The sequence below is a fragment of the Ochotona princeps genome, chromosome 4 (genome assembly GCF_030435755.1).
Source record: "Ochotona princeps isolate mOchPri1 chromosome 4, mOchPri1.hap1, whole genome shotgun sequence".
Lineage (NCBI taxonomy): Eukaryota > Metazoa > Chordata > Mammalia > Lagomorpha > Ochotonidae > Ochotona > Ochotona princeps.
In genome coordinates this window covers 27150856-27177522 of record NC_080835.1, presented here as the reverse complement: position 1 = coordinate 27177522, position 26667 = coordinate 27150856, and the positions used below count along the sequence as shown (strand labels likewise).

The window sequence follows — 26667 nt, the reverse complement described above, 5'->3', positions numbered from 1 at the left end:
CCTCAGCCATCAGAATAAAACAGACAATAGACTTTGAAAAGAAGGTGGTGAAAATTGAATCAGTTCAAGATCAGGAAGGGGAAAAAAATACTTTGGTCTCCAGCAAGTGCCAGTTCACTTCAGCCAAAGCATGAAACCGTAAAAATATTCCAAGGCATTGCCGAACATGTTATTTGGAGGGTGAAGAGTATGAACAACATGTAGCTAAGATCTCTGGGTGCACCTGTTACCTTCATACTTGTGGAAGCTGATCTCACACTCCTTGACCTTGGAAACTCATGGTACTCAATTATCAACAACCCCAAAGAGTCAGAGAGAGATCTTCCATTTCCTGGTTCAATCCCCAAATGCCCACAAGAGCCAGTACTGGGCGAGGAGGAAGCCGGGAGCCTTATACTCCATCCCAGTCTTCTACAGGAGTGCTAGGGGCCTGAGCATTTGAGTCTCGAACACTGCCTCCCAAGGTGCACAACAGCAAGAAGCTGGATTGGAAGAAAAGAGCCAAGTTGTGAACAGGCATTCCCCTATGCAATGGGATTGACCCTAGTAGTGGCTTAGCCCATTGTGCTACATGTGAATTATATCTAATGACAGTTATCATATATTAAAACTGGGAGATTTATAAGCCATTATTTCAAATCAAGACAATAATGTGCACTTTTTGTTTTCACATTGGCTAAAAGGAAAGTTCATTTCAAAGTAATTATTTCTCTGACAATAATGAGGGTTACAGCTCTCCCGATAGATAAAAGCACAGAAATATTGAGAACAAATTTCTATAAACCTACACAAATTTCTATGTCAACATATATTCTAATATTTTAAGCCTACATAGAAAATTCTAGAAAACAGCATACACAAACAAGCATTCTATTAACAGAGTGATGACATTCTTACATATTAAAAAAAATCCTTTGGAAATTTCCACTGTACACTCTTGAGAGAATGAAAGTGAAAATGGCAAATCACAGTTTGTCACTGGGGAAATAATTTTGATCCTGGAGACCCCTTGAAAGGCTCTCGGAGACATCTCAGGCCTGGAGGACCACCATTTGAGAATCAGTGAATTCATTTTTTTTAAGTTCATTTCCCACTTCATGTTTGAGTGACTTTGCTCTGATGAGTGTTTTGCTCTGGTTTCTTTAACGTCAGTTGCCCGAGGTAACCACAAGACTCCAAACCAAAAGTGAAAACCGTCGGACACGCGCCCAGGTAGCTTTCGTGAGCAGTGAGAACTGAAATGGTTGCCTGAATTCCCTGAGAACTCCGGATCCAAAGACAAGTCCAAAAGCAACCCGCCACCCGCGCCGCCAAGGCGGGGCCAGAACTGGCGACAGGCGGCGGGATTCGCCCTGGGCTGGGGACCTAAGCTGCGCCGGCCGCGAAAGCTCAGCGCGAGTTCCCAGGAGCCGTCGGCCAGCAGCCCGCCCGCTGCAGGTAGGCGGGGTCCCGGGGGAGGAGCGCCGACAGGTGAGCCCCAGGTAGTCGCTTCCTCCCTTTCGCGCTGTCTGGTCGGCGGCCTCCGGACACCAAGGCAAAAGCTCGCCCCGCTCGCGTTCCCCTGGCGCCCCTCTGCGGACCCTGGCTGAGGACATCTCGATCTGCAAAGAGCTAGGACCGAAGTGTCGCCGAGATTTGGGGGGGCGGCAGAGAACTGAGGGCCCGGTGGCGGCAGGAACAAACTAAACAACAGGGCTCCGGCCCGGGGTCTGCTGGAACATGTGCCAGGGGATACAGGTGCGGGGCCCTGGCGCGGGGATGGAAGGGTTACCGCGAAGTGGATTCGGGGGCTGGGCACCCGCGGACAGGATCCTGTTCGGACGTAGCCTGGGGGTTGCTCGCGGTGACAGGTGCTTGTCCTTTGGACCCTGGCAGAGTCCAGGGGTACGGCTCTTATGCCCAGGCGCTTTCAGGGGGAGGGGGACCACTTTCTCAGCGTGCGTCGGGCCTGGGCGACCGAAACCGCGCGCCGGGTGCAGTTGCGCCTTGGCTTAGAGAACAATGGGTCGGTGACTCAATTCCCATAGAAACTTGGAGAGCTGCGCCAGGGGCTTTTTTTTTTTAACGTGCTCTGTTTGCTTGTTTGCTTTTTTGTTTGTTTTGTTTTAGTTTGTTTGACAGGTGCCAGAGTATGTTTGCGCTCCTGATTCTTCTCAGCCACCTGCCCACAGTTACCTTCGCGTTTCCTCATTGCACAAGAAGCCTTCAGGATTCCAGACATGCCAGAGAGGAAGGTAAGCAGGCTTCAGTGTCCAACAAAACCGTGCTGGAAGCCAAAGCCACCTATTGCAGATCACTGTGGAGACAGAAGCCCTAAAGCTCATAGAAGCTCCAAAACATCCCTTGATTTAATGTATGTTTATTTGGTGATGTTGTGGGTTTTGATGTTCTTTAGATACAGAGGTATACAACTTTATTTATTTATTTTTAAAGACATGTGTATTTTTTATTTGAAAGACAGATTTTTGGTCCTAGCGCAGTAGCCTAGCAGGTTAAGTCCTCACCTTGCATGCATCGGGATCCCATATGGGTGCCAGCTCGAGTCCTGGCGACAACACTTTCCATCCAGCTCCCAGCTTGTGGCCTGGGAAAGCAGTGGAGGATGGTCCAAAGCCTTGGGATCCTGCACCTGCATGGGCGGCCCAGAGGAGGCCCCTGGCAAAGCTGAGCTGTTCCAAAGCTGGGAGACAGGAGATTCTTCCCAGCCTGCCACATGGGTGCAGGAGCACAAGGTCTCTGGACATCCTTCACTACTTTCCCAAACTGTCAGCAGAGAGCTGGATCAGAAATGGAGCAGCCAGGACTCGAACCCATAGCTATATGGGATGACAGGCACTTGCAGGTGGAGGACTGGCCTACTACACCATCACCCTGCCCCCAAATTTATTTCTGTGAATTTCCATTGATGAACTTGGTTTGTAGTTAAGTGAATGGAAAACTAGTAGGATCAAGAGTGATTTGGACTATTTTGATTTCAGGAAATCATTGACTTTTTGTAGATGCAGTTATGTAGTGACTATAATAACAAATGATCTGTTCTTCCTGGAGAGACACACAGGGACACCAGGATCTAGTCTGGACTTTTGAGATCATGGGCCAGATGTTTCATTCATCCCTTTGTGTTCTAATGTCTTCATTAGTAAATTTATGGGTATGGGACCGAGATGATCTCTGAAGCCCGTTTGTTTAGATAGATTCTAGATAAGCACAGATGGTTGAGAAATTGGGCTTTGGGCTTCCAAACCCAAACGTCACATGTTTTAAATTTCAAGTCATGAACAGATTCTAGATCTTAGCTACAGTTCATTACTTTTTTTTTTTTTTAAGCGTTCTTTATTTCAAAGACAGAAGGACAGCTTCCTTCTGCTGGTTCACTTCCCCAGTGCCTGCAACGACAAGGACTGGATCAGGCTGGTGGAAAAGCTAGGCGCCTAGAACCCCACCTGGGGCCGCCTCATGGGGGGCCAGTGCTTGGGCTGTCTTCCACTGTCTTCCCAGGCACATCAACAGAAAGCATGGAGCAACGAAGACTCTCACCAAGTGCTAGGGGAGACAGGTATCCTGAGCAGGTTAACCTGCTGTGTCACAGCACTCACTCCTCACCTACATTTTAAAAACCTAACCTAACAAAACCAGAAAGGACATCAGGTAAGTATTAATAACATTTGAGGATGGAGTTGAAATGAATTTAAAATGGAACTTGGGAAAGATGAGCTAGAAGAGAGAAGCAAACAGGACTGTCTGGGCTGGCTGGATTTGTAGCAGTGGAGACAGCCACTCTGCAGAATCTACAGGAAAACAGAGAAGGGCAGAAAAGCCATGTGTCCAGTGCGCAGGCCGGCCCGTCCTGCAGCCGTGCCGAAGGGGAACAGAGGATCCCTGGCTGGGAGCTGAGGTTGCTCCATATACAGGGAAGTGTGCTTGTTTTTCATCAGAAGCAAATCCAGAGTTATTTAAAATCCAAGTATTAAAGGGCAGTGTTTCTCCTAAGGCCATCGGCGAGGCAAGAAAAAATGGATGTGGCTCTGAAGGTTAAGTCTAATACCAGCAACCAACAGGATCAGAACATGCACACTCAGAGAACAACCTCCTACTCTCTTAGAGTTTTCTTAACAAACAAAAGACCTATCTAATACAGCATTAATCATAATATCATGACTTCTCAAACACCGTATTAATATTGGCATACATACTTGAGAAAAATTTAAGTGGTCATCTCTTTTTGTTTTATTCTATTTTAAAAATAGTATTTATTTAATTTGAAAGTCAGAATTACAAAGAGAGAAAGAGAGATCGTTCATCCTCTGGGTCATTCCTCAAATGACCACAACGGCCAGAACTAAGCTGATCCAAAGCCGGGAGCCAGGAGCTTCCTCTGGATCTCCCATGTAGGTGCAGGGTCCCCAAGGCTTTGAGCCATCCTCTACTGCTTTCCCAGGCCATAGGCAGGTTGCTGGGTTAGGAACTGGAACAGCTAGAACTTGAACTAGCGCCTATATGTGATGCCAGCACTATAGGCAGAGGATTAGCCTGATACACCACCGTGCCAGCCTCTGTCATCTCTTTTTATTTTCCTTTTTACTTTACATAACAGTAGCGTTATTAAGTCCCGTGACAATAATTCATATAGCCTGCCTCAACAGAAAAGATTGACAGTGATATATTTGCCCCTGGTTTAATAGCCAATGAATTGTAAAGAGCTGGGCTTCTCTGAGCAAAAGCACTATATAGGCATTTTCTGATTCTGCATTCTGAAGTGACACTTCATGCATGTCATTGGTTTCTTTCTTTAGACTTATACCAGGCCAGGTAGCACCAGGCTATGCACTTGAATTGCTTCAAGTAGTACAAGTAAGGTTCCTGAATTTCTTTCTACCAAAGAAAAACTGAATGTATTCATTCATTCATTCATTCAGTAATTTTTTGGGTGATGTTTATTTGCCAAATACCAATGCCCCTGCTTTAGAGAGAGGGTTTCCTTCTAGTTAGGGAAACGGAGTAATAACAAATGAGTGAGCAAGGCAGGTAGGACATCAAGTGGTGAGGAAGTGCTGTGGAGAGAAGCGTGGTATGGAAAGGGAGTGCCTGAGGTGGAGACATGGGAGTAGGGAGGGGCTTCAATGTCATGGTGAACAAACTGCTGCAGGAGGTGAGAGCCAAAGTGAGAGGTGATATTGTGAGGAAACAGCAAGTAGAAAGACAAATGAGAACCGGTTGTGTTAGAGCTCCTTGGGGTGTAGCCACAGCAGAAGACATGAGGGGTGGACTTTATAGCACATCAGTTTAAGCCACTGTTTGGGACACCCACATTGTATATTGAAGTGCCGGGCTGGAGCTCCTACACTCTACACCTGCAATCCCGTTTCCTGCTAATGCACCCGGGAGGCTGCAGATGATGGCCCAAGTACTTGGGTCCTGCCATCCTTGGGAGAGACCAGGATAGAATTCTGAGATCTGGGAGAGACCAGGATAGGATTCTGAGATCCGGGAGAGACCAGGATAGAATTCTGAGATCCAAGCTTTGCCTGGCACAGCCCTGCCTGCTGCATGCATTGGGAGAGTGAGTCAGCAGATGGAAACATCTCCCTCTGTCTCTCTCCGACTTTTTCCTCTCTGCCACTCATCCTTTCAAATAAATAAATCTTAAAAAAAAAAAAAGTGAGAAGTTGTAGCGGTTGAAGTCAGAAGGGTAAGGATTCAGGGAGTACATCATACAGGCCTTGTGGTCTATTGTAAGGAAATTAGCTTTTATTCTATAAGAGGTGAGATTGCTATTTGAAGGCTTTTAAAAAGTAAAATGAGGGGAGCTGGTGCGGTAGCCTAGTGGCTAAAGTCCTTGCCTTGCACATGCCGGGATCCCAATTCCCATCCAGCTCCCTGCCTGTGGCCTGGGAAAGCAGTTGAGGATGGCCCAAAGCCTTGGGACCCTGCACCCACATGGGAGACCTGGAAGAGGCTCTTGGCTCCTGGCTTCAGATCAGCTCAGCTCTGGCCATTGCAGTCGCTTGGGGAATGAATCATCGGATGGAAGATCTTCCTCTCTGTCTCTCCTCCTCTCTGTATATCTGGCTTTGTAATAAAAATAAATCTTAAAAAAAAAAAAAAGAATGAAGATATTAGAAAGGTTTATTTTTAAAAGATTTATTATCATTATTATTATTTTGGAAAGTCAGATATACAGAGAGGAGGAGAGACAGAGAGGAAGATCCTCCGTCCGATGATTCACTCCCCAAGTGAGCCGCAACAGGCCGGCGCTGCGCCAATCCGAAGCCGGGAACCAGGAACCTCCTCCGGGTCCCCCACACGGGCGCAGGGTCCCAATGCACTGGGCCGTCCTCGACTGCTTTCCCAGGCCACAAGCAGGGAGCTGGATGGGAAGTGGAGCCGCCGGGACCAGAACCGGTGCCCATATGGGATCCCGGGGCGCTCAAGGCGAGGACCCCAGCCGCTAGGCCACGCCGCCGGGCCCTAATATCTTCATTCTTATTACTTACTAATATTCTTAAAAATTCTACTCCTGCCCTCTTAGGGTTTTCTTTTCTTTTTAAATTTTGGTTTACTTAGTTATTAGATGGAGAGAGCACCCATCTACTGGCTCACTTCACAAATGTCCAGGAGCTGGAAACTCAGTCCAGGTCTCCCAGGCAGCAAGCAGCGAGGCAACGGTTTGACCCCTCACTGCCGCTTCCCAAGGAGCTCATTAGCAGGAAGCTGGAATTGGGAGCTGAGCCAGAACTACAACCCAGACACTCAAAATCGGGACACAGGTGGCCAGCAGGTGGCTCAACCACCCAACCCAGGCATATATTTAAAAATAGAAAGAAATCGGGATCCTTTTGTGGTTCATAAACATGATGATTGGTTTTGCACACGGCTCTGTGACATGTGCCTCCCTCCAACCTTGTTACGACGTCGGCACATCACCCCTCTGACTCGGAGAGAAAAAAAATAGAAAGAAATCGATGAAATGTATTTTAATAATGTATTGAATTGAACCCAATTTCTCAAATGTAAGTAATTTTTGGAATCCTATGTATTCACCCTTAAGGCGTGTTTTAGCTCAGACTGGCTACATTTCAAGTGCTCAATAACCCCACGTCTAAAACAAACCAAAAAAAAAAGCGTTAGAAGAGTCAGGTTGCTGTAAAAGATAGGTCGTTCATAGCAAAATATTTTGGACAAGATGTGACTCTATCAAGAGACTAGGAACAAACGCCCAACCTGAGGTCACCTACAAATTGGTAGTAGTTTTCCAAACCATGCTCTTGTGAGTGAGTGTCATTCAATTACCCACTTCAATATATTCTTCATTTAGTAATGGTTAGCAACAAGAAGTATCAACACTTGTAATTTTTTTTAAAGACTTGTGTATTTTTACTAGAAAGGCAGATTATAGAGGGAAGGAGAAATAGAAAGATCTTCCATCTGCTGGTTCACTCCCCAAGTGGCCGCAATGGCTGGAGCTGAGCCAATCCAAAGCTAGGAGCCAAGAGCTTCTTCCAGGTCTTCCACCCACACAGGTGCTGGTCCCAAAGCTTTGGGATGTCCTCAGCTGCTTTCTCGGGCCACAGGCAGGGAGCTGGATAGGAAGTGGGGCTGCAGGGATTAGAACCGGAGCCCATACGGGATCCCAGTCGCACTGAGAGTGGAGGATTAACAAGTTGAGCCATCATGCTAGGCCCTCTTAGACATTTTATAAAGCATTTTATTATAGTTCTCAGAAAGTTTCTGATTTCAGTTTCATTAACATGACCTGAAGAAAACAAATCCTGTAAGCAGTATTAGTGTAACATTAGAATGAGTTTAAAGTTGAGAGTTTTGAAAATATTGCCATGGTTTCAATGTTGTGGTGCAGTGCGTTAAGTAGCTGCCTGCAAAGCGAGCATCCCATTATTGGAGCACTGATTCCAGTCCTAGCTGCTTTGCTTCTGAACCAGCTACCCTGCTAATATGTCTGGACAGCAGCAAAAGGTGCCCCCAGTACTAGAACCACTGCCACCCGTGTGGGAGATCACTTGGCTTTGGACTGGCAACACAAAACACCTGCCCTGAAAATTTTTTAATTAAAGTTATAATTATCCTATAGTTTTAGTAACTTCTAAATTTAGAATTATATGCATTTTAGTATGAATTGAGTAAAACAACTTTAATATAAAAATACTGATTTCTAATTTTAGAGCTTTGAAGAGTTTAAGTGCAATTCTCTATTTTACAGATGAGAGAGTGACTCATTGCAAAACACAAAGCTGAAAGCTTATTCCAAAGCAAAATCAAAAATGGATATTTTCTCTAAACCTCTATATTATGCTCCCATAATTTTTCCTAATCAAGATAATAGCATAATATACCCAATCCCTTAGAAATGGAGTCCGCCTGGCCTATCATTTGTTGGAAAAAATGATTGTCTAGAAAGAAAACTGATATTTATATAACTTATCTTTATGTTAGTAATTTTGGACATATGCACCAACATTGTAGCACATCAGGTTAAGAGGCTGTTTTTAACACTAGCACACCACATCCAAGAGCTGGTTCAAATCCCAGATGCTCTGATTCCATCCAGCTCCCTGTTAATGTGCCAGGGAAGGCACAGATGATGGTAACGACCTAACTGCATGGACCCCTGCCCCTATCATGGGAGATCTGGAAGGAGTTTCAGGCTCCTGCATTTGACCTGGACCAGCCCTGGCCATTGTGGCCATCTGAGGAATGAACTAGCAGTTGGAAGATCTCTCTTTTCCTCTCTCTCTCTCTCTCTCCCTCTCCCTCTCTTTCCCTGTCACTTTGCCTTTCAAATAAATAAATGTTTCAAAAATAATTTTAGACATAATCAACTCAACTCTTGTCTGGAATTATACTAACATTTGTGTATCATATTCTCCGACTTTAAGTTTTTAAAAATTTATCCAACAGAAAGAGCTCCGAGATGCCCACAGTGATCAGGTCAGCACTGGGACCAGAGGCAGGAGCCAGGAACACAATCTAGATTTCCCACATAGGTGACAGGACCCCAATTACATGAGCCACCATGGCTGACATCAGAGGAAGTCAGCAAACACAGGCACTCCATTGTGGGAAGTGGACATCTTAACCTCTGGGCCAAATGCCTGCTACCAGCAGAAGTCATTTGTTCTCATGCTGTATTTTTAAAACATGCAAGAAAATTTGGTATAATGTAACCATACGAAGAGAGCTGTTCACGTTCCCCACAATTAAAGCAGGATTTGGCTGCTTTACTTTTTCTTTTTCTTTTTCTTTTTAATCAGTACTTGACATCTTTTTTTATCCCCTTGTTAGTCTTTACATCAAAAGAAGAAGCAAACTTTTTCATTCGCCGACGCCTCCTGTATAACAGATTTGACCTGGAGCTCTTCACTCCTGGTGACCTGGAAAGGGAATGCAATGAAGAACTTTGTAATTATGAGGAAGCCAGAGAGATTTTTGTGGATGAAGATAAAACGGTAATTTGGTTGATTGTGTTAATTAGCTGTAATTTATTAGATTGTACTTAAGAAAGTGGCATTCTCAGTTATTATATATTTTATGCTTTAACAAGATCAAGGTTGTATACCTGTTATCTTCTTCTACTTCCCTAAAATGCTAATTAAACCAGTTAGACTTAGCTTTATACTTAATTAGGTGGATATATAGTAATTAGCAAATGATTGACTATGTTTAATGTTTATTATAGACAAAAACAATCACGGAGCAGAGTTAAGCTTTGAGATATTCAAGTTAATGCTCTGATTCACAATTCCATCGTTAAACCTCCGCAATTTCTCCTACCAGTGAACATAACTTATGATTACCCATTATTGATATTTCAAATACTCTCTCTTATCCTTTTGAGGGAGAGAGAGATCTTTCATTTGCTGATTCTCCAAATGGCCTCAATAGCTTGGGGGCAGGCACGGTGGAAGCCAGAGCCAGGTGCTTCATCCAAATCTACGAGGGTGCAGGGCCATCCTTCATTGCCCTCTCAGGGACCTTAGCAGGACTGGAATTGGAGCAGCCATGACTCCAACCAGCCCTCATATGGGTGCTGACACTGCAGGCAGCAGGTGACTTAACCCGTTACAGCACGATATTACCTCTCAAATATTTATTAACGATTATGTGCTAGATGTTATGCTGGATACTGAAGATACAACATATAAATTCCCTGTATTGTTTGATCTGCATGATAGAAGGGGGAAAATTCTAGAATTTCCCCCTAAAATATTAGTAGGTCTTGTCTGTTGATCTTGATAGGAATACAAAACAGGGCCAAATTTTGTGACGCAGCAGGCTCGGTGGCTACCTGTGACAATAGCATCCTAAATCTCTGGTTCAAGTCCCTGCTGCTCCACTTCCAATCAAGCTTCCTTATAGTGCACCTGAGAAAGCAATGAAACATGGTCCAAGTTCCTGGGCTCCTGCACCCATGTCGGAGACTCAGGAGATGCTCCTGGCTCTTAGCTTCAGCATTGCACAGCCCAGGCCATTGAAGACATCTGGGAAGTGAACCAGCAGGTGGGAAATCTCTTTCTACAACTCTGCATTTCAAATAAGTAAAAATAAAATCTTTAAAATAATATAAAGAATTTTTCAAGCAACCGGTAACAGTGTGACTACTATAATCTGGTATGTTAAGTGGCCCAAATTCCTTACTAAATAACCCCAAATTATTTTCCACTTTCTCGAGCATCCTCTGGCACAATCTTCAGCTGTCTAAAGAGATACGATTCCCCTGGTGCCAGAACGGGAGCTCCTCTCAGGAGAAGAGAGAACAGCAGGGCACAGTCTTAGAGCTAGGATAGGCAACAATCCCTTAACATCAGTTAAGCAAAAACAGTAGTAGGTAGTTACGCCTTAATTAGGTGAATCACCTCCTTGAGCTTGAGAGGAGTGCTGTCCTACCCGCAGCCCAGGCCAAGGGCTTATCATCCCTCGTCTAGTCATTTGGGTACATGCAATGACAAATCCCATAAATTCGAAAAATTTCTCTTTTTCTTAGATGACATTTTGGCAGGAATATTCAATTAAAGGACCATCCACAAAATCAGGTAAGGCAAGAACTGATAACATTGAATGCTTTTCTTACCTGCTCTTGTAATATGTATTAGTTGTATTGTTTGAGTTTGGCTGTTGCTCAACATCCATGCCTTGTAAATCCCTGGAAGATTTCTCAAGTGTACACTGAGCTACCTGAGAAGGCCACCTTCGTCTACTTAGACATGGAAAATCAAGTTTGGTGAGATAGTAGAGAAATGAGATAACAGGCTTAAAGCTGCCTTCAACAACCCAGCTCGGTCAAGGCTTGCACACAGCGAAAGCACGAGGGTGTTGGCTTCAAGTGGGAAACTATTTTGACCTTTTTTTTTCCTCTTTTCCATCCTAAGGAGATGAAATGCTTACATATTAACATTGTTAGGTAGAATTGCAGAAGTTTTGGAGAATTGAGATCCTTTGTTTTATCAGTTTTGATCATCTCTTGCTGCATTATTTGAAACTTTTTAATTGATAGAATAGTTTTTTATGTATATGGGGGGTTCAGAGTCATTTTTAAAGTTATGCCTATCTGTTTGAAAGCCTCTCTTTCTCTCTCACCTGCCCTTACTCTTCTAGTTGCTTTTAAGTCAGGTAATGCTTTGCCAGTTATTTTTTCATTCCTCTTAATTGGGGCCCCCGAGAGGAGTCTGTGTTAAACAACTATACCATGTTGCATAATAAATGTATCTTAATATTTGATATCAAATACACCTAATGAAGCAAAAAAATATACTTATCCCACTTGGTGTTGAATATTATCTCTTTAAAATGACCTATTGAAGATAAATAAAAGAACTAATAACTAGCTAGGTTCTCTAACACAAAGACTTTTGGGAAGAAATCAATATTTTTATTAACATGCTTAATAGTGCTGGTTATTATATTTATAGTTCTGTTCTTTTAATCATTTCCCTCAGATAATAGAGAAAAAATGGATGTTATGGGGCTTCTGACTGGATTAATTGCTGCTGGAGTGTTTCTGGTTATTTTTGGATTACTTGGTTATTATCTTTGCATCACTAAGTGCAATAGGCATCAACACTCAGGGTAAGTACCAAGTAAAAGTACCCAGTTCATTATTCCATGTTCTGTATTGTTATTTTAGTGGATCAATCAAGTGGCTGCCTTTTTAAAAAAAAGAGGGAGGGTTTATTTGAAAAGCAAATTTACAAAGAGGAGAGACAGAAAGGAATCTTCTGTCCATTGGTTCAGTCCCTAAATAGCTGCAACAGCTGGTGCTGAGCTGATCTAAAGCCAGGAGCCAGGAGCTTCTTCTGGGTTTCCCACACAGATGCAGGGGCCCCAGGACGTGAACCATCCTCTGCTGCCTTCCCACGTCAGGATCAGGAAGTTAAAGCAGCTGGGACTGGAACCAGCACCCATATAGGTTGCCAGTGCTGCAGGTGGAAACTTAGCTTAATATACAACAGTGCTGGCCCCAAATGGCTGCCAATTTTTTTAGAAGAGGGATAATTTCAGATATAATCAAACATGGCATAGGTAGTACCGAGTTCCCCTATATCCTTGATCCATCATTAGCATCGTTAGTGTATTTGTCATAAATAGAACAATACTGCTGCTGCATTACTGGTAATTAAGCCCCAGCCTGATTACTCCAGTTTGGCCGTGATTGCCTTCCTTCTGCTCCAGACTCCAGACATGGCACCTTACTGTATCTGGTTGTCAGGTCCTCTCTGGCACTTCAGTCTGTGCCTGGTATTTGGCCGCTTGGTTTAAAATGTTAACATGTTAACAATGAAATTATGCAACTTTTAAGGTCCTGCACAAGCCTACAAGAAGTTTCAGAGCTGCCAGTTGGGGTTTCAGTATTTCCTTCTTGAGTAGGCAGCAGATAAGCAGTGTGCCCATATAATCTTCAGAGGCAAGAAGCCCTCTACTGTGAGTCACAGTTAACTTTCTGTAGCTGCCTAAATAGAAACCATACAGCTACTTTTGAAATTAAACTGTTTCTTAAGTTAGATAAGAATAATAAATCTAATCAACAATAATATCCTATGACCTAAAGCTCTTCACAATTATTCATAAAGGGTGTAATTATTTGCATAAAAGTATTCTGCATCCTTTTTAGAGAAAATGGTACTGATTACCTGGTCTTCCTAGTACATAGGAGGAAGATCTTCCATCTGCTGATTTACCCTCCAAGTGGCCACAATGGCCGGTGCTGAGCTTATCAGAAGCAAGGGAGCCAAGAGCCTCCTCTGGGTATCCCACATGGGTACGGGGTCCTAAGGCCTTGGGCTGTCCTTGACTGATTTCCCAGGCCACAAGCAGGAAGCTGGATGAGAAGCAGGGCCACTGAAATTAGAACTGGTGCCCATATGGGATCCTGGTGTGTGCAAGGTAAGGACTTTAGCTGCTAAGCTGCCACGCCAGGCCCTAAAAATTGATTTTTATGTGTCTATTCCTACTTTCAAATTCCATCAACAAGTTCATCATAAAGACAAAGTGTGTTTTTTTAGTGATAACTTCATCTTTTGACTCATCTTTTCTGCCAAATGGGCAGTTGCTCTTGCATACTTCTAATGGAATTAAAAAATATGAAGTATTCTTTATCATATATATTAGAGAATTCTTTGTATTGAGACAAATTAAAGTCTTGCAAATCCAGAGCAGGTTAACATGCTGGCTGAAGCACCCTCATTCCACAGCAAAAAGCCTATGATTGAGTCTCACCTCCACTTACCATCCAGCTTCCTGCCAGTGCACTAAGAAAACAGCAGGTGATAGCCTGAGAGCTTGGGTCTTAGCAAGCTTGTGGGAGCCTGCAAGGAGTTCTTTCACCTCTAGGCAAAATGCCCATCCCTACGTGTGTATGTGTGAGTGTGTGTCAATGAAATCAACAAATATAAGAGATTTTTCCCGAAAGTATTTTCTTTTAAAGAAGGTGTGTAGTAAGTTATTTCATCTTATCTGCTGTGAGTTATCTGTTCGTTTCCATTGCTACAAGAGTGTCTGAAAATGTGTTGATAAGGTGATGAGAGCCTTTTAAAGAAAGTTTTATCCTATTTTGTTGTTACAGAAACAACATACACATTTAAAAACAGTCAAATACTATAGATAGATACAACAAAAATGAAAATCCTTGTGCTCTCACTTTTCAGAAATAATCACCATAGTAAGTTTGATGTATCTAACTCCAGATTTTTCTATGCATATACTATAGTAGTTTAGGCTTGTAAAGAATATTGTTGTGCAGTTAATCTGCAGCTTTCCCACTCTTTCATCTTGCAAAAGGAAAGCTCTCCATAGAGTAAATAACTCCTCATTGTCCCCTCCCCCACAGCTTGGGAACTGCCATTGTACTTTTCGGCTCTATGAATTTTACTGCTCTGGAACCTCTTATAAGCAAAATCTTACAGTATTTGTCTATTTTTACTGGTTGATCCAATGCAGTGCTTTTAGTTTTGTTTTTTATTTGACAGGCTGAGAGAAAGATGGAGCACTCTTACCCATGGGCTCACTCCCCAAGTACCATCAGTAGCTAGGCTGGGTTGGAGCTAAAGCTGGGGACCCAGGAACACTAGCCAGGTTTCCTATGTTGGTAGCCATACTTTCAATCCAAGAGAGTCTCCTCAAAACATTTTATTGCAACATTTTATTTCCATTTGCTTAAGTGTTTTTGTTTTATCCTACAATATAGTAAGATGTGATTCCTTTCTCAAGTAGATTCATCTTATCCTGGTACTGATTCCAGCAGAGACCAAGCAGTATTCTCTTCATCCCAGACACACTTACTACAATTGAGGGTGTGAGTTCTGGGACCAGACTGCCTGGGTTCAAATCCCTGGGTTAGCAGCATCGTTAAACTTTAGACAGACATTGTGACATTCCAGGCTAACAAAGCTACCACATGGGATGCCTACACACCGTATGGGAGTCCCTACTTTGAGTAATTGCTGCTCTGTTTCCAATCCAACTTCCTACTAATGGGCACCCTGAGAGGCAGCAATGGCTCAAGTACCTCAGTCTTAGCTCTCCTTGTAGGAGACGTAGTGCATTTGGGGACTCCTGGCTTTGACCTAGCCCAGTCCCAGTCATTTAGGCATTTAGGAGTGAAGTAACAGGTGGGAGATTCTATCTGTTACTCTGCCTTTCAAATAAATTTATGAACATCAAAATGAAAACTTTGGATGTGTTGCTGAAAGTCATGCCATGCCTCAGTTTTCCCTTAAGTAAACAGGAAAATAATCAGAGCCACTACATTAGAGTGTCCTGAGGGATACCATTTATATGGTCCATGATATGGTGCATGTGGTAGCCTAGATAATAACCATGTGTATCTGCTAAGGAAATTGTGACATTTAAATGATGTTAATACATATGAAATGGTTAAAGTCATGCTTGATATAGAGCAAGTACTCAACAGACGTCAGCTATTATTAACTTGCAAACTAAGATTATTCCTAAAACCTTACAAAAGAATGTGTATGTTTTCCCATCTAGTGGTGATCTCTCTCTCCATTTTTTAAGATTTATTTATTTTTATTGGAAAGTCAGATTTACAGCGAGAAAAAGAGACAAAAATCTTCCACCCACTGGTTCACTCCCCAAGCAGCCACAACGGCCAGAGTTGAACTGATCCCAAGCCAGGAGCCTCCTCTAGGTCTCTCATGCAGGTCCAGGGTCCCAAGACTTTGGGCCCTCCTCAACTTCTTACCCAGGTCACAAGCAAGGAACTGGAAGGGCAGTGGAGCTGCCAGGATACAAACCGGCACCCACATGGGCTCCCTGGGCATGCAAGGCATGGACTCCAGCAACTAGGTTACTGCACTGAGTCCAGTGTCTCTTTAAAAATAAACCTAGACAGAAAATGAGCTACAGGTTGTCTAGCATTCATGGAGAATTGAAAGTCTGAAGATATATTCAAATTTGGTAGATACACAAATATTTTATTTTGTTTATCCCTTATCCATACTTACAACTGTCTTCCCCACCCCTTGTTGTTGCTAACTAAATGCCTGATTTTAAAAAGAATAAAGGAATTGAACTGCCATTTCTTCAAAAAAGATGCAAAAATGGCCGATAAGTACCTTAAAAGGTTCTTAATATCCTTACTCATGAGAGAAACAAACCAAATTAGAACAATGATGAGACACTACTTCACGCCCACTGAAGAGCTATAACCATGGCTTTTTTTTTTTAAAGATTTATTCATTTTTATTACAGCCAGATATACACAGAGGAGGAGAGACAGACAGGAAGATCTTCCGTCCGATGATTTACTCCCCAAGTGAGCCGCAACGGGCTGGTGCTGTGCCGATCCGAAGCCGGGAACCTGGAACCTCTTCTGGGTCTCCCACGTGGGTGCAGGGTCCCAATGCATTGGGCCGTCCTCAATTGCTTTCCCAGGCCACAAGCAGGGAGCTGGATGGGAAGTGGAGCCGCCGGGATTAGAACCGGCGCCCATATGGGATCCCGGGGCTTTCAAGGCGAGGACTCTAGCCGCTAGGCCACGCCGCCGGGCCCAACCATGGCTTTTTAAAAATAGATTTATTTATTTACCTGAAAATCAGAGTTACAGAGAAAGGGAGTGACAGAGAGGGAGGCCTTCCATCCACTGGTTCACTCCCCAAATGGCCACAGAGGCCAGAGTTGGGCCTATATGAAGCCAAGAGCCAGGAGCTTCTTCCAGCTCTCCTACATTAATGCAGGGATCCAATCACTCGGACCATCTTCCACTGATTTCCCAGTCCCATTATCAGGGAGCTGGATCAGAAACTGGACTTGAACTATAGAAAGGGTTATGGTCCACAGTAGTGCTGGCCCTGATGACTTTTTAGCATAATAAGGACTCATCAGATTGTAAAGAGCTTAGGATCCCAATGAATATTGCAGGTGACAATGTAAAATAGTGCGGCTGCTGTGGAAGAGAGTTTGGCAGTTCCTCAGAAAGCTAGAGATAGAATTACTGCATAACCCAGCAATTCTACTGCTGGTATAAAGCCAAAAGAATTGGAAACAGAGACTCAGGCAGGTGTTCATACCCCAGGATTCATGTTAATATTATTAATAAGAGCCAAAATGGTGCATGGAACTCAGATGTCCAGCAACAGATAAATTTTCAGATAGATCCATGCTATGATATGGAGGAACCTGGAAGACAAATGAAAGCCAGATACAAAGGACAACTAGTGTATGACTGTGTTTGAAATCCGCAATGTGCAAATTCATAGAGGGAAAGTAAAGCAGAGTTCCCTGAGGCTGGGAAGAGGGTGTGGCTTATTCTATTTGTGCTGCTGTAACAGAAAACCTACAACTTGGCAATTTACAAAGAACAGAAATTTGTTTCTCACAGTTCTGGAGACTGACAAGTCCAGGCTCAAGGCACTGACAAATTTTAGTATCTGGTAGGCCCAGTCTCCACTCCCAAGATGGCACCTGCCATGCTACACCTCCTCAGAGGAGGAACCCTGTAACTTCTCATGAGAGAAGAGCAAAACAGAGGGGACTTTTGCAAGAAAACCCCCTCCACAGTGGCCAGTGGCGTCATTCATTCGGACAGTCCTCCCAGAAGACCCCGCCTCCCAACACCGTTGCCTTGACGATTAAGTTCCAGCATGAATGCTGGAGGGGACAAAAATATTCAAGCCATAGCAGAAGCCATGGGGAGTTACTGCTTCATAAATATGGAGTTTCTGCTTAGAGTAATGAAAGGGTTATGAAAATAGATAGTAGAGATGATAATACAACTTGACCATGATTAATACTGTTGAATTGTTTTAACTTTAAAATGGTTAAGATGGGGGTGGGCATTTGGAGTAGCAACTAAGACTTCACTCAGGACACCCACATCCCATATTGAAATGCCTTGAGTTAGAGTCCTGGATCCATCCCAATTCCAGCTGTTAATGTACAGCGTAGGAGGTAGCAGGTGTTGGCTCAAGTGATTAGGTCCTTGCCACCAGCATGGGAAACCCAAGCTGAGTCCTTTGCATCTGGTTTTGGCCTGCTCCAGCCTTCATAATTGCAGGTATTTGGGAAGTGAAAAAAACACATGGGAAATCTCTCTCTATTTCTCTCTCTACCTTTTAAATCAATTAGGTAAATAAATTTTAAATGGAAAATTTTGTTATACATAGTGTATGCACATGTGTGTATTGACCCAAAATTTTTTCTTAAAAGAGAAAGAAGAAGAAGAAGAAGAAAGGTTAAGGGTTTAAGGCAACTTAACTCTTAGTATTAGTGGAATTGCATTAGAATGTGTAATTAGGAGCCTGGTGCAATGGCTCAGTGGCTTAATCCTCGCCTTGCACACATCAGGATCCCATATGGGTGCTGGTTCATGTCCCAGCTGCTCATTTTCCCATCCAGCTCTCTGCTTGTGACCTGGGAAAGCAGTGGAAGAGGGCCCAAATCCCTTGGTACCCTGCACCCATGTGGGAGACCCAGAAGAAGCTCCTGGTTCATGGCTTCAGATTGGCTAAGCTCTGGCTGTTGTGGCCACTTGGAAAGTGAACCATTGGATGGAAGAGCTTTCTCTCTGTCTCTCCTTCACTATATCTGTCTTTCTGACAAAAATGAATAAATCTTTAAAGAAAAAAATTAGGATTCACCAATCGGAGAATCAGAGTTGAAATCATGAGAGCAGACCAGCTCTGAATGTAAGAAAAGGACGGACAGCAAAGGCAGAGCCTGTAAAAGGCTCCCCACAGTAAAGGGCACAGAAAGTAGAGGGCAGAAAGAGGGGGCAAATAAATTACAGTTCTAGCCCCTTGCTGAGTCCTCGGAAAGCCCCTAGAACCAATGGGCATCCACTGAAAAGTTTGTCTCTGTAAATCCTAAGAAAGTTTGAGACACAAGAGAAAACAAGGAGGAAGTTGCTTAATTTTCAAATGCTTTGTTAGGGATACCAAGCCTCTATTAATTTTCTTTATTCACAAGAAGGAAATGAGCAAGATGTTTTCATTGTCTAGAACCTTTTGACTATTATTTTATTCAATGTGGCTTTCCCCAGGCTGGAGGGACCCACAAAGCAAATGAAGAAATGGTCAAAAACTTGTCTTTGAAGATTTTTTTTTCTGTCATGTTTTTTTTACTTCTTTTCCACCTTACTCATAACATTTTCCCAAAAGGCTCCTATATGTCCTCATGTTTAACAGTTTCATTTAAAGTCTGTGAGGGTCCTCACACTGGGCCTTCTGTCTTCTCTCTGCTTTCACTTTTCTATCTTCGTCACTATTTTATCCTTCCTTCTCTAAGATTTTCTTTTTTCATTTGAAAGGCAGAATGACACAAAGAGAGGAGGAGAGATATTCCATCCGGTGACTCATTCCCCCAGATGGCTGCAATGGTCAAGTCATTGCAGTTAGAGGCCCAAGTCCATCAGGGTCTCTCATGTGGGTGATGGAAATCTAAGTATTTGAGCCATCACCTGCTGCCACGCAGGTGCCCTAGCAGGAAGCTGGATCAAAAGCAAAGGCACTAGGACTCAAACTGGCACTTTGATTTGGGGTGCCAGCATTCCAAATAGCAGGTTAACCTGCTGTCCACAGTACCCATTATTACCACCATGTCTTCTTATCTTTCCTCCATGAACATTCCCAGCCTCTTCATTGCTTGAAGGTAGAAGGAGAATTCAAAGATACTGAGGGTAGCTTGGTGGCATGAGTAGGGCCTGCCTTCTGTGAATGTTGGCATAAAATTTAAAATCCTGGGTGTCTCTGTAAGATTAGTGACATTTTATGTTAGTATGTATAATGCTGTGCAGTTCACAAAAATTTTTTAGTATCTGTTGTTTCACTTTCACCTTAACCACAATGCTTTGAGTTTCACTGAACATTGCAAGCTAGGCTTATGAGTCATTCTCTTCTGTTGGAATTAATGTTTAAATATTTACTAAATAATTTTCATCCAGTATTCCAAGAAATGTTTCTAGCGGAGTAATTTGCTCTCTTCAAGTCTGAAAGAAGTGGGTTGGGAAAGAATATGTAAGAAAGAAGAGAGTAAGAAACAAGATCATTGTCAGAAAAGTTTGCCTCATTCCCCTGTAAAGACCTGCCAAGAAGCAGAAAGCAAAATGTTTTCATGTCTGAACTCCTACAGTTTGTGAAAGTAAGGAGACATATTATCATGCTACAAATTTGAGATGATATTAGTGAATATTTTATAACTTAAAGCAAGTAAGCCATGTAATCACACTTCAGAAAGTATATGAGAAATGGAACTAACAAAGCCACCTTGGTACAGAAGAAATTGAAATCCATGCAGTGTTTTAATCATGTGTGTATTTATGAAAACACTCCACTCATATTTAATAACTAGGGTAATTTTTTTCCAGTGTGTGTGTGTGTGTGTGTGTGTTTTAAGACATATTTCTTTTACTTGGGTCTGGCACAGTAACCAGGTGGTTAAAGTCTCACATGTGCCTGGATTCCATACGGGTGCCGATTCATATCCTGGCTGCTCCACTTCCCATCCAGCTCCCTGCTTGTGGCCTGGGAAAGCAGTTGAAGATGGCCCAAAGCCTTGGGACCCTGGACCTGCATGGGAGACCCAGAAGAAGCTCCTGACTCCTGGCTTCAGATCAGCTCTGCTCCAGCCATTGTGACCAGTTGGGGAGTGAACCAGCAGATATAGGATGTAGTATAACTTACATTATTTCTAAATGTTAAATTTTGGAAGTCAACATGGAAAAATGTATTTGGTCCAGGAGGTGGTCTCCCTTTGGTTTTCTATAAGCCAGAACTGTTAGTAGTGTGGCAAGTGGATGGCCTGCTGTGGACACCTTGTGGACGCCTAACAAAGGATGAATGCTGCTGAGCTCTTTAGATGAACTGTGCTCCTCTCCATGGCCTGCCTGTACACACATCTGTTCTGTTCTTCTCTCCCTTGCCTCCAACTTCAGAGCTCATTATTACCTCTCCCACAAGAAGTGTTCTGACAAACTGGTTGATTCAGTAATTTGGGTCTTCTTGGTGGGAAGAATGGGATAAATATATTTTATTTGCTTAAGAGGCAGAGAGGCAACAGAGCACTTCCCTTCCCTGGTTCATACCTCAAATGCCTGCACCATCCCAGTTAGGTCACAGCTAAAGCCAGGAGTTAAGAATATAATGTGGTTCTCACATGTGAGTGCCAGGAACCAATTTACTTGACCCATCCCAAGGCCTGCGTTAGCAGAAAACTGGAGCAGGAGCAAGAGTTGGGAATGGAACCCAGGAACTCTAAAATGGGAGGAGGATGTTTTAATGAGCACCTTCCCTGCCGAGACAAATGTCCCCCTCAGAATGTGATAAATGTTAACTGTGGTTGGGGCTTACCTATGAGTTTTAATTATTTCATTAACCATAAGGATGGAAGTTTTATAGGCAGCCAAAATCATAGGGAAAACATCCATTCATTAATACTTACATTATAGTTTCTAGTTCAGAAGTGAAGGGAAATCTGTATGTTTTAAATACCAGATCTTTCTTAAAAATTGGGCTTATGTATTGGAGAGGAGGAAACAATTTTTGTTTAGATTTATTTATTTTTATTAGAAAGTCAGATATATAAACAGGAGAAGAGACAGAAAGATCTTCCATCTGCTGATTCACTCCTCAAGTGGCCACAATGGCTGGAACTGAGCCGATCCAAAGCCAGAAACCAGGAGCTTCTTCTTGGTCTCCCTTGCAGGTGCAAGGTCTCAAGGCTTTGGGCCATCCTCAGCTGCTTTCCCATGCTACAAGAAGGGAGCTGGATGGGAAGTGGGTCAGTCAGGACATGAACCAGCGTCAATATGAGATCCCGGCGCATACAAGGCAAAGACTTTAGCCAGTAGGCCCAGAAAGAATATTTTTAAGAAAGAGAATGAGACCACTGAAAACAGAAAGAATGGGCTGAGAATTCACTGTGCATATGAGATTATTAAGAATTTATGTTAAAGAATCAAATTATACCATTTGCAACTAGATGATCCCAACTAGAGACCATTATGCTCAGTGAAATATCATTATTTCATTATGCTCTGTTAATCTCTAAAGGACAAATACCGTACGTTCTATCTGACTTAAGGCAGCCATCATACAAATTGGAATGTATAGTGATGGAGTAGTGGAGACTACCATATCCAGATGTGAAGACACAATGCAGCATGCACCCCTGCTTCCAAACGAAAGATGGACTCCCAGTGAAAGTGTTGAACGTATCTAGACAGTGGGATGATGGACTGTCTGACATTGTCTGTAACAGCAATGTTGGGGCACACATAACTAGCAGACTGATGGAAGTGTCACTCTTTGTGAAGAAATGTACTGTGACAATATGGGAAAAATCAGTCTGGGAATCCCAGACTATACAGAAATGTATGATAAAATTCAAAATTCAAAATAAAATTTTTAAAAAAAGGTATGTTGAGGGGGGCCGGGACAGTGGCATAGCCAGCTAATCCTCCACCAGCAACGCTGGCATCCCACACACGTTCATGTTGTGCTACTCCACTTCTGAATTACTTCCTGCCTATGATGTAGGAAGGCAGTAGAGGATGGTCAAAGGCCTTCAGACCCTGTACCCACATGAAAGAGCCAGAAGAAGCTCCTGGCTCCTCTGTTTGGATCAGCTCGGTTCTGGATGTTGAGATCATTTAAGCAGTGAGCCATTGGATGGAGGACCTCTTTGTTTGTCTCTCCTCTCTGTTAAAAAAAAAAAAAAAATCCACCTTCTAACTGAAAATAAACAAATCTTTACCAAAAAAAAAAAGTGTTTGGCCAGAGCAGCACACTAAAAACCTAAAGTGAGGCCAGACTAAGAAAGGATTTGAAAAGGCTTCATAGGAACACTGGTAGAACCTGATTCAGTGGAAAGTAGGCCAGGATTAGACTTCTGGGAAGAGCGTCATAACAGAACTATTGAGGAAGGCTGGGCCAGGCAGCAAGCCCGCAGGAGCCAACACATGCAGACAGGTACTTGCTGGTAGGATTAGCTCTGTGGCAACCGGTTTCTTGGATTGGTGGTTTGTCCTTTCAGCAAAGACTGAGTTTGGTCTTCCATCATACCTTGAGAAAATTTTAAGGCAGGAATGGAGCAAGAAAGGGAAATCAACTCTTTGGAGTCCATTGGACAGTGTCCCAGGCAGCTCTAGAAGCTTTACATACGATATTGTGCTAAGCCCCCACACAAAACAACTAACTTGCAGTTGCTGTTATTATCCCTGTTTTTTTTTTTTTTATTAATTTATTTTTATTGGAAAGTCTGATATACAGAGGAGGAGAGACAGAGAGGAAGATCTTCTATTTGTTGATTCACTCCCCAAGTGAGCCACAACGGCCAGTGCTGAACTGATCTGAAGCCAGGAGCCAGGAGCCTCTTCCAGGTCTCCCACATGGGTGCAGGGTCCCAAGGCTTTTAGCCGTCTTCGACTGTTTTCCCAGGTCACAAGCAGGGAGCTGGATGGGAAGTGCAGCAGCCAGGATTAGAACCAGGGCCTATATGGGATCCTGGGGTGTTCAAGATCAGGACTTTAGCCACTAGGCCACCGTGCCAGGCCCTGTTATCCCTGTTTTTTTTTTTTTAAGATTTATTTATTTTCATTACAAAGTCAGATATACAGAGAGGAGAGACAGAGAGGAAGATCTTCCATCTGATGATTCACTCCCCAAGTGAGCCACAACGGCCGATGCGCCCCGATCTGATGCCGGGAACCCAGGGACCCCTTCTAGGCCTCCCACGCGGGTGCAGTGTCCCAATGCATTGGGCCGTCCTCAACTGCTTTCCAGGCCACAAGCAGGGAGTTGGATGGGAAGTGGAGCTGCCGGGATTAGAACTGGCACCCACATGGGATCCCGGCATGTTCAAGGTGAGGACTTTAGCCACTAGGCCACGCCACCAGGCCCTGTTATCCCTGTTTTTAAGAGGAGGAACTTGAAGTCCCTTGGCTTTGGTCCTACAGCCATGAAATGATAGGGTCAACTTTCAAACCCATGTCTGACTTTGGTGCTCTTGGTCTTTCCATATACCAAGGTGCTTTCAGACCCTATTGGTAAAATAAAATGTTTCTGTCAGTAAATCGGGTTCAACATTTAGCAAAATGAGTCACATGCTGTGCTGTTGCCATTTTAATCCCCGAACACTGACCAAATACTGGGTGTCTTTTCAGTTCTTCGGCTCTCTATGTAAGGCGAAGCAGGCACACTCCCTCAATTGTTTCCAGAAGATCTGAAGAAGCTGCCTTATCTCCGGTGCCGTCTTCTGCCGAGGACACTGGATTACCTTCTTATGAACAGGCAGTGGCACTGACCAGAAAACAAAATGTTTCACCACCACCACCATATCCTGGGTCACCAAAGAGTTTTAGGGTATTTAAAAAGTCGATGTCACTTCCATCTCATTAAACCCCGTCTCGTCATCTGTGTTATCTGAATGGGTTGTGCACTCTGAAGCAAAACAGCAATGTGTCTACACAGCTGTTTATAAAGCTCCGACAAGAAATGAAGGCCACACTGCACTCTGTAAGTCTGCCCAGGTCTCCGACTTCAGCCTGATCAATGGCAGCTCAAGGCACAGACTGTGATGCCATATCCTGACAGTTCAGGAGAAAGTACCTTTTGTTGGTAATGTTTAATGGCTTAAAAAGTCTTTGTTCTAGATAGCATAATTAGAATTAGTTAACTACTAGTATCTTTTGTACAGACAAATGTTATAAATTTCATATGTGAAATATTTAAACAGAATTTCTGTTCACGAGATTATCCCGAGTCATGATATCAGACCCACTCTTTATTAGGATTTCCTTTTGGTTGAAAATACTTTACAGAATTTGACATTTCACTGTGAAACTGTGGCCTTAATATAATCACTTGCTTATGTTTTAGGTTATGACATGGCACTCACTGTAGTTTACAGACTTTTTTTCTGAACCTTTACCATCAGTCATGTTTTACTATGAGGGGTAGAATCAGTAATTTTCTTTTTCTGAAACGTGCTGTTTTGATGTGAAGGTGGGTCTTCAAAGAGTACAGGCTTACAATGGCAAATATATGCAAGGGCTGTTGTGCTAGTGAACAAATAACAGTCCTCCAGTCTAGAAGTGACTAGCACTTTATATTCTTGCCACATTACTGATGAGTGTATCTTCAATGCTCAATCTGCATGGCTATATTATCTACATATACTGAGGATCCTTCAGAAGTTCAAGGAAAATGAAATTAAAATATAAGCTTGTTTTGGCTCAAGTAATCTAATTTGAAGTCCACATATAGTTTTTTCCTAACTGTGTTTCCCATTTTTTTAAATTTTTAAATTTTTTTTAAAATACCTTGTATATAATTAAGTATGACTATTTATAAAATTCGTTGAACTGAGCATCTAGAAAAAGCAATGTGTTTTTCTGCTATTTAAATTATATTGATGAAAGTTACCAAAAATCCCTTGGATCTCTTAATATTTCTGAACAGAAAAAAAAAAAAAAAACACCATTTGTAGTCATTTTAAACCATACTTTGCTAGTTTTTCTAATCATATTTATGACTAGTTTTTCCTTAACAAGTTAGCACAGCATAAGCTATCAACCTCTGGAGTATGTGTTCACAAATCTATATAGACAAGTATGTATGTAGGTATGTATGTATGTATGTATAAATTTGTTTCCTCGTTATAGGAGCTCAAGAAATAAAAAGCTCCTAAAAATTAAACTAGAAAATTCTGTTGTTCTCACCAGGCATTGCATTTTCTTTTATTAGGGATCACTTACAAAATGTTGTTTCATTTTATAATTTTTACAGAAATGAAACCACAAACCCACATGCATTTGGTAATTCCTTCCAAAGTAAACGTATATAAAGTATATAAACTAGTTCACCTGCCAATGAAGATTCCAGTTAAGACATCCACGTCCCATATGGGAGTCCTGGGTTTGGAACCTGGCTCTGGCTCCTGACTCCAGCTACCTGCTAACACAGACCCTTGGAGGCAGTGGTAATGGCTCAGATGATTGGGTTCCTGCCACCCACGTGGGAGACTTGAACTCAGTTCACAGCTTCAACTTAGCCTAGTCCCAGTCCCTTTAGATATTTGGGGAGTGAACCAGCAGATGGACACTCATTGTTTTTTATCTGTCATTAACACTGTCTGTTCAGACTCTGAGCCTTTGGTTGTTCCCAGTACATCATCTAGCAACACTGAGATTTTTTTTTTAAGATTTATTTATTTTTATTGGAAAGTCAGATATACTTAGAGGAGGAGAGACAGAGAAGAAGATCTTTCGTCCGATGATTCACTCCCCAAGTGGCCGCAATGGCTGGAGCTGAGCCAATCTGAAGCCAGGAGCTCTTCCGGGTCTCCCATGCAGGTGCAGGATCCCAAGGCTTTGGGCCGTCCTCGATTGCTTTCCCAGGCCACAAGCAGGGAGCTGGCTGGGAAGCAGGGCTGCTGGAATTAGAACCGGCAACCATTTGGGATCCCGGCACGTGCAAGGCGAGGACTTTAACCACTATGCTATCATGCCGGGCCCAACACTGAGATTTAATTTGGAAAAGCTGGGTTCTTTTAGAGCCACCCACAATACCTATAAAAAGCTGCTACTCCTCATATCTTTACATAAGCACGTGCATTGATTCTCTTTAGAAGATTACGAGTAAACTCTATTTTGCCTACCTTGTAATAATTAGATTAGGACAGAGAAAACCACCTTGCCCAAAATAT

At 42.9% G+C, this 26667-nt stretch overlaps 1 protein-coding gene and 1 non-coding gene across 2 annotated transcripts; both read left to right on the top strand.

The window, feature by feature from the left end:
• The first annotated feature begins 1587 nt into the window (after positions 1 to 1587).
• Positions 1588 to 24481, top strand: PRRG4 (proline rich and Gla domain 4). The gene is made up of 6 exons (XM_058662469.1): positions 1588 to 1737; positions 2110 to 2234; positions 9298 to 9461; positions 10997 to 11045; positions 11949 to 12078; positions 24125 to 24481. The coding sequence occupies exons 2-6, from the start codon at positions 2132 to 2134 to the stop codon at positions 24357 to 24359; spliced, it is 681 nt and encodes a 226-aa protein (XP_058518452.1). The 5' UTR covers positions 1588 to 1737; positions 2110 to 2131; the 3' UTR covers positions 24360 to 24481.
• On the top strand, positions 6831 to 6934 carry LOC118759632 (small nucleolar RNA U13). Its single transcript, XR_004996320.2, has one exon. It is a non-coding gene; the product is annotated as a small nucleolar RNA U13 (small nucleolar RNA).
• Positions 24482 to 26667: the final 2186 nt, after the last annotated feature.